Here is an 8,856-nt window from a genome sequence, read left to right on the forward strand (position 1 = left end):
CATAAAACACATAATTAAGTAGTGAATTTTGATATGAAACAATTGAAATGGTAATCATGAAAAGCTAGCGATGAAATTATTGCTTCCTCAGTGCCCACTAAGATCCACAGGAAGAATCAGGACAACCGTCATTTAAAAATATAAAAAAAGAAATTTTTTTTCTTTTACCGTCATCAATTTTGGTCAGTGATTCCCAGGTTACTGAAACACAAGGGAACATGAAACTTGGTGGCCACTCCCCTAAATAGCTAGCCCTACCTGAACCGTTGCACCCAAGATGACAAAATATTTATGGTATGTTAGTCTCAAGAGCCCAAGATGAACCTAACCCATACCCACTCATTTGTGATTTGCACACATAAAGTACATGCACCTGCGACGCGTTATCACCTGCCTTGCACACACACGCTTGCGCACACACGACATGCACACACCACGCATTACGCACACACACACACACACACACACACATACAGAAAGGCAAGCACACACGCACATAAACACATACAGACAGGCAAGCACACACACACAGACACACACACATGCACAAACACCCACTCACATGAATGCAGACACATAAACACACAGGCGCGCATATCGCGTGTGGGCATGCAAACACATCACGCACACACACACACATAAACACACAAACACAGGCACGATACGCACATGCACACACACACACCTCTTATAAACAAAAAAGCAAACTCACGTATGCACACACTCATTTACATGCACATGAGTTGCAGGAGTAGGAGATGGAGACAAATTGACAAGCGTGATTTATTTTTGCGAAGAGAATATGCAGGACTGAGAGGCGGTCATATTTTTTTGTACCGCTATGCGCGTTTTATCTAGTTTATTGCTGCCCTTACTCATGTTACTCTGTAGGTATTAGCTATAGAGGACCTGACACTTCAAATGCTGTCATATCGTCACATTTAAAAATTAAACTGTGTTAAGCAGGCGTGAACAGCAGGCTGAACAGATCTGCAACAGAAGGAGGTTGCTATGTTAACTCAGCTGCAAAGTCAGCCATCTTCACCAGCTAACCGATAATCCAGTTACTGGACAACATTAGTATGACAGTTTACAGGAAGATAATCGCTCAGATTTTTAGTTATTAGGCCACTTGAAAATAGGCTATGGCTGGGCTAATCACTGGAGGTATTTTAATATTATGTTTGTTTTGCTAATGGTTAGGCAAGGCCTCCCTGTGGTTTTGATCAACCTAATAATCTTTGAAATGTCAGTTGTAAACACTAAGTTGAAATCGTTGAAACTGACATGGCACCAGAACAGACGTTTTATCGGCTTTGAGGTGTAATAAAGTCCCCAGTCTTGTAAATTCACATTATGTAACATCCATAGCGTCACATCCATAGCACACCATTAAAGGTTTTAAAAGTAAGAAAGGGGCACAATTTGGTCATCACACTTTACATTGATATAAATCAGCTTTGCACAGACACTATGGACATTGTCGCATCAACACTGTATGTGTAGCATAAACTTTTCCTATAAAGCGTTATGGATGTGACATGGCCATGGAACTTGCTGACTTAAAAACAAAAGCCTTACAAATGTAAGGAGTTGTGCTCTTAAAGGCAAGCTGAGCATAGACATTGCTCTACCATTCCCTTGTCAATCTGGAATTTGTCAAATGACACAATTTGTTTGAACATTGGGTCCATTTATCCACTTTTGAAATATGTATAATATTACTATGTAAAAAAAGTTGTTTCTGTATGGTTGCACACCATATTTATGATGTAAATTTTGCAACCAAATTTTGCTGCTCTTATTTTTTATTTTTATTGTGGCGGTAGTGGGGTAGCTTAACGGTTGGGCGCCAGGTGGATTTATCCACCACCACTCAGACAGAGTGAAGATAAACTAAAGTTAAGAAATAATAACTAAATGGCTTTATAAAGCACCACAAAACATTAAATGATTTTAACTCTAACTAAAAGACTTCAAGAAATGCAAACAGGTGTGTTCAAAAGTGGAATATATTGTTCAGGACACACAAGAACACCACACAAGCAAACAAATCACCACAACAGCAGTAGCAGTCCATTCAGCCTATTTTTAGGTCAGGCCACTAGGAGGCGGTAGGCGGTAGCCTCGACAAAAAATGCAAAAGGCAAGACGCAAAAAAGGTCCAAAACGAAAAGTATCTTCGGTCAAAAAAGACCTCTTCGGCCTAAGGCCACAATAAATTCAAACAGGTTCAACAAATTATGCTGCTTTTACAAGCTACTCAAGTGCAGCACAAACAAGACCTTTTAGTTAGGCTATAACTAATTGGCTACTATAACATAGCCGACTGCTTCAAAGCTCCCAGTGTGGATAAACCAATAAACAAAATGACATTAAATAGCAAAATCACTTAACAAAAAGAAGAGCTCTCCAAAACTAGAGCACAAACGTGATTGCTTTCAGTTTACAGTTTAGATTAGATTACAATAAAGGCAGGCCGGCGCCGGAGGAAAGGAAAATGTAGAAATAAAAATATCCCCAAAAGACAAAATAATAATCCCCAGGAAAACCCCCAAGGAAACCCTCCCCAGTAGCCTATGTAATCTATATTCAACTTAAACTCGCGCCGCTCACGACTAAACAACAAGAGCGCTTTTAAAGAGCACAGGACAACACAGAGAAGTGGGCCAGCTGCTACAACCTCGCTACTGTCGCGTGTCTCCTGCAAACAATGGTAAAACAGTTCTAATGCAAGGAGATCACGGAGCGAATGGAGTGCACACCAAAGGGCCAAACAACTCGCACAAAACTACTAGCTTACCCACGTTGCGTGACTCCTGCAAACAATGATAAGACAGTTACAGCGCAAGGAGATCACGGAACGAATGGGGCAAGACAGGCCGACAGGCCAGGAACAACAACTTTGCTGCCGTGATCGCTTGCTGAACAATGATAAAACAGTTCGTTATTGCAAAGTGATCACGGAGCTCGGTTTGGACTAGACCAAACACGCACAAAACTCTGAACTACTCGGTGGAGATATCAACCTGCCGAACAATGGAAAGACAGTTCTTTGAGGCTGAGGCAATACTCACGGAGCGTCGAGACAAGGACCAAACCAGGCCCGCTCTCACAAGGCAAAACACTCTACCTGTCGTCACGTTCAGCTTACGCAGGGCAACACCAGCGAACCAAACACACAGCAGCCGAAACACCGGTGAGAAGGAAACGAGAGGCGGAGACAGCGCTACCTGGGCTGTTATTTATAGACGCTGACCATCTTCCGTATGTAGCTGCCATGTTTTCATTAAAATTACTTTATTATAGGGGTCAGGTTTGATCGCCACAATATGTGCCCTCTTATTTACTTATTTACTTACTTTTTTTGTTTACTTGAATGTTATGTTTGTCTGTGGACTTAAATTGGTAAAATATGTCTTGTCTTCACCGTGGGATAGTGAGAAATGTAATTTCGATCTCTTTGTATGTCTGGAACATGTGAAGAAATTGACAATAAAGCTGACTTTGACTTTGTAAAAAGAGTGTCATTCTCCATCAAATTCAATCAGATCAGTTACAAACAATAAAATATAGACCTAAATGAAAATTTTAACAACAGTTCTATTTGCGTATGCACAACTTTTTTTTTTCCATGGTAAGGATAACCTTTGCATGGAATTGCCCAATTCATTTTTTAAATGAAATGATTATTTTGTTTTCGGATCTGTAATTGGGTAATTGTTATTTACTCAATCAAAACAACACAACTGCACTTTTATTTATATTACCTGAAAAACACAATTAAATAACATGGATTATTAATGTTTACAAAAATGGATTTATAGCGTTTTGGAAAAGAGCTCTTCATATGCTAGGCTATATCGTTTTCAAGACAGTGTAGCCAACCCATACCTGGGAAAGTATGATGTGATCATGCTTACATATATCTTAGGTCAGCCTTTATATTAGGGAAAAATACTTTGTGCAGTGGCGGTTCTAGACTCAATTACTCCCCGGGCGAGATCCCTCTCCTCTTCTACTTTTCTTTTTTTTTTTTTCGGAACTGGGCACCTGATAGCTTTGACCGCTTTCAGTCCATCGTGTTTGGCACTCGACAGTCGACAACAATCCACAAATTCCCATGATCCACTCGCGACCACAGTCAAGACCAAACCAATTCACCTGGGTGACCTCTTAATCGTTTTGTCACCTATTTTTATTAGCCATTTCACACAGTTAATTAAATGTGCAGGAATCATAGGTCTGCATTCATAACATTATGAGATGTGCGTTGTTTGGAAGAAAGTCAAGGTGTGACTGATTTTAGCCCACTAATAGACTGTTGTAGGCTACTATACAGTGGATCCCCATTCATCCCCCCTTTCCCGTTTCATTAAGAAGACCCAGAGGTGAACTGCCCCCCGCAAACCCCTCCCTTCGCCCCTTCCTCTGCACAGTGCAGTAGACCTACCTTCTGAGCAACAGGGGCGCCAATTCCCTAATTCCTCACACAAGTGATGGATAATAGAAAATCGTTTTGCGACGTTTATTATTATTATTATTTTTTTTTTTTTTTTAAGCGCTTGTGCCGCCCCCTACAAGATGCCGCCCCAGGCGACCGCCCGGTTCGCCCGTACCTAAAACCGCCACTGACTTTGTGTCTGTATCCATGCCACCTGAAGCATGCTGGTAGAAATATATATTCAAAAGCACAGTTGATCTGTGTATGACATGACCAACTTTCGATTCTTTGATTTGGAAAGCAAGTTTATTATTTTGGGCTGCTATTAGAATATATTAGAATTTCAGCCCAAAGTTGGATAACATGTAGAATTTTGCTGCAATTTCAAAACCGGATTACTCGCGATCCGCTTACTGTACAGAGTGATGCTTCATATCCCCGTGTTCTGTAAGGTCTGCTGTGTATTTTGATATATGGTATGCTATGTTTTGACCCAAGTGTTCATGAGATACCACCGAGAGTAATGGGTGTGGAGATAGACAAAGCGCTGTGTGCACAATGGAAATATGATTAAATGGCATGTATATCCAACGTTAATTTTCTCGCGAACCGTTTATCACAACACCTAGCTGCTAATATCAAGGGAAAGCTCACGTTCTGTTCTTTCACGTGATATCTGTGTGATTTATGTGTGATAAGTACTCCGTGAGCAATTCAACAGAGACTAATGGGTGTGAATTTGGACACATTTTGCGTCCGTCAGCCACATAGCCCCACTACCCACAGTCCGCATACACTCCACATTATCGCAGGGAGATTCAATTCTCAAACTTGGGCCCTGAGAGCCTTGATAAGGATTCTGTGTCATTATACAAGGACGTCTAAACTACTCCCAGTTTATATTTACTTTGACTACTTCAAGTAGTCTTGCACTTGATAGTTTTTGGTTAATAGCCCCTGACAACTTCATTGAAACATGTGCAATAAACTTGCCAGATTTACTTACACTGGTTGACTGTACTCCCCACTGGTGTGTATGTGGGCTTGGCCCCTGTTAAAACACAAAACCATCACAGGACATTCACTTCATGTTCTATGCATGTAACTACCTAAGATGATAATTTGTAAGTTTACTTACATCCCATAATGCCCTTTGCTGAATCCATGATTGATTTCAGCCCTGTAACAATATTTATAACTCAGATTTCTTTCAACTTTATGTTCAAGCGTTTGTTTATTCATAAATTCACAAAAATTGTTCTTCAACTTACCAAGAACTGGATACCAGCCAGCATTGCCGACTTCCCCTTGTTTCAGGCTTTCATAAGTCTTCTGTGAATAAAACGTTGCATCCATAGGTTTCACATGATTTCCATCATTCTCCTTTACAATTAGGTCCATCATCGTGAATAGCTCTAGATGTCTGACGTTCTTCTGCCACAACAACCATTTGTTACATTTTCTGATCATTTGTCCTATCAGTGGATGTTGCAAGTATTTTCCTACGAGACCTGAGCTCTTCTCTCTGAATGTTGATATCAGTACCAAAGAATGATGAAATGATCGATCACTGAATAATTTAAGGAAGAATTCAAGCCTCAGTTTGTGTTGCTCAGTGAACTCTTCAGGCTGTAGAACCAGCAGGAACAAATGAGGTCCAGGATCAGAGAGCATCACACAGTGGTCTTTCAACTGTCTCAGTTTGTCTTCAGAGATGTCTGGATGCAGAAGATCTGGGGTGTTGATGAAAAGTATTTCTTTCTCCTTCAGCTTTTCTTTGGCTGGCAAACAGCACTGTACTTGCTCATCGGGTTTGTACACAGTCTTTCCCAGAATAAAGTTCCCCACTGAACTCCTTTCAGCCCAGCTGTTCCCCAGTAGAACAATCCTCAGCTCAGAGACTGAAATGAGAATTATTCATATTATCAATCAGTATCACTGAGTGGCAACACACTTTACAAACTTGTGCACAATGTCAGTATCCCTGTGTGTGTATGTGTGTGTGTGTGTGTGTGTGTGTGTGTGTGTGTGTGTGTGTGTGTTAGTACTGTATGTGCATGTGTGATATTCCTTATCAGCCTTGTGGGGATACTTGCATGCCATGTCACGTGGGCTGGAGTTCCGGTGTCTAGAAATCCTTAACCAACATATTTTTAAGAAATGTGCCTTTTACATGCACTGTTGTATCTCCCACGCCTCAAGGGTAAGAGACAGGCAGTGTGGCTTGGGTGTGGCAGCTGACATGGTCTTCTGTCGGTTTGTGTTTTATATATTGTGTTATATCATTATGACTCCTGCTAGCACATAACTATCATGTGTAACTATATGCAAACATGTTGTGCATTTTATGTTATGCGTGTATGCATAGGGTTTGTTAAGAGCCCCTGTGCCCCCTTCAAGTCCTCTCCTGTCAGTGCATGGGCAGGGTTGGGCCTGGTTAGGTTGAAACATTATTGAATATACTTTTGGAGTGTGGCTATAAAAAAGGTTCCTCTCTTCCTCTTTAGGCACTTTTCTTGCCTTGTAGGCACACATTTTATGTTCTCCTTGTACTGGCACATTGCTTTCTTTCTCCCTCTCTCTCTCTACTTAACGTTACTTCTTCCTCACTATTTCTCTCTTATTGTCTCCCCCATATATCTAACATAGCCTACTGATGCTTCCACTGCATCCACACAGACATGCCATTACATACAGTACACTCACTTTCCCCCAGATACCATTTAGTAGCTTCATTCTATCATTTTTGCTCTTTCTCTATAAATTACACTAATTCCTTGCCATAATAGGTTAAAGCTTTATAATAGGTACCTATTATATATACTGCTCAAAAAAATTAAGGGAACACTTACAGTTTTCCACAATTGTTAAAACACATTTTTTGAAACCTTCCACCCTTTTCTCCATTCTCAAACTACATTCACAGAATGTCTGACAGTTCTTGCAAAATAAAACACTCGCCTCAAAAGTTTTACTTGAGCTCAGAGCCAAACAGTGTCAGAGTACCGATCCAGTACCGATCCAGTGTATGATTGAAGCGTCCCCTTCATTTTTTGACCAGTATACTTTATAGAGTTGGGGAACGTAGAACTTTGGGAACATAGGGCCCTGGGAACATAGGACCCTTTGTCATGGTCCACTATGCTTCCTTTCACAGTTGTATTTTTCATCAGCATCAGGGGTGCCAATGAATGTGCAGGGCGCTGTATGTAAAATCTTGTACAAGTTCTTATTCAGACTCACAGTTAGGGCGATTGCCATCAGGGCTGTGGCTGCGCTGGGAGTTTAGATCATCTTCATCTCCTGCACAAAAAATGGAAAGACTAATCAGCTGCACATGTATACAGTGGTGTTCTTAAGTTGAGGTAACAGGTCGCCACTAAACTGGGTCGGATTAATACAAAATCAAAAACATCTTGCAGGCTGGATATAATCATTCCATGGGTCTTGACTTTGACATGTGGACTAAAGCAATGATGTTGCACTGTGAGTGCAGGTAGAAGGATATACCACCTCCATGACTCCAATGATAACTGGCATAGTGCAATAAAGCTTCTGATTAATCCACAGAAGGAATGTCTAAGAGAACAGTGTGTTCTTTGGGTTAATAAATAATGACTGGACTCACCAGTTTCTGCAGTCGCCATACTGAGCTCTGCTGCAAACATTAAGGACTACTTCACCTGGAGGGAAGAATAAAAAGACGTATTATGTTCACTTACGCTAAAACTCTCTCATTCATACACACACACACACAAACACAGACATTTTAATGATTTTATTTGGATGTTAACACAACGGAAGAATTACACAGTCATACATTGATGGAAGTATGTTACAGGTTTTGACAAGTCTTATCAAACACAGAGTGCTTTGTGCTATTCATTCTTTTTGCCCTAGTGGTTATGGGTAGACATGGCATTGTCATCTCCAAATGGGTACACTACCTATTATGGCAGAAATGAAGGTGTACTGTACTTGGCTAGTCTTTTCAATTTGGCACATACACACACTCCAAAAACAATTCACTAGTGTTAACACTTGTACTAACTGTTAGCGCTAGACGTGCACATGTAGCATGTCTATCAACCCTTGCAAGGGATATCACAGCCAACAGGCCTATCAAATGACATGACATTTCCATGCCTGATATCTTCCCAAAAGTATGAATTTAGAATGAAATCCTTGTTGTTTTTTGTGTGTTATGACTATTGATACAAGTCTGAGCTGTGTTCTTAGTCCAGTGTGGTTCACAGGTTCTAACCAGTCCGTGCTGGATCACTTCCAGAGCTATCGTGTTTTTTAGGCAGCAACAAATCAGAAGCTAGGTCCTGCCCAGGTCCCGCCTTGACTGACGTATTTATCTATTTCATGGTGCATTACAATACCGTATGGAATGTCAATATATATAA

The 8,856-nt window shown here is 40.7% G+C and overlaps 1 protein-coding gene across 1 annotated transcript in view; it reads right to left on the reverse strand.

Annotated features, from left to right (window-relative positions):
• Positions 1–8,117, reverse strand: part of LOC125296745 (GTPase IMAP family member 8-like) — a 32,916-nt gene extending 24,799 nt beyond the window's left edge. Inside the window, 5 exon segments of the mRNA XM_048246820.1 lie at positions 5,451–5,495; positions 5,583–5,624; positions 5,716–6,345; positions 7,688–7,747; positions 8,073–8,117. Coding sequence (XP_048102777.1) covers positions 5,451–5,495; positions 5,583–5,624; positions 5,716–6,345; positions 7,688–7,747; positions 8,073–8,112 — 817 coding nt within the window. The 5' untranslated portion in view covers positions 8,113–8,117.
• Positions 8,118–8,856: the final 739 nt, after the last annotated feature.

Source organism: Alosa alosa, chromosome 6 (genome assembly GCF_017589495.1).
Source record: "Alosa alosa isolate M-15738 ecotype Scorff River chromosome 6, AALO_Geno_1.1, whole genome shotgun sequence".
Classification (NCBI taxonomy): domain Eukaryota; kingdom Metazoa; phylum Chordata; class Actinopteri; order Clupeiformes; family Clupeidae; genus Alosa; species Alosa alosa.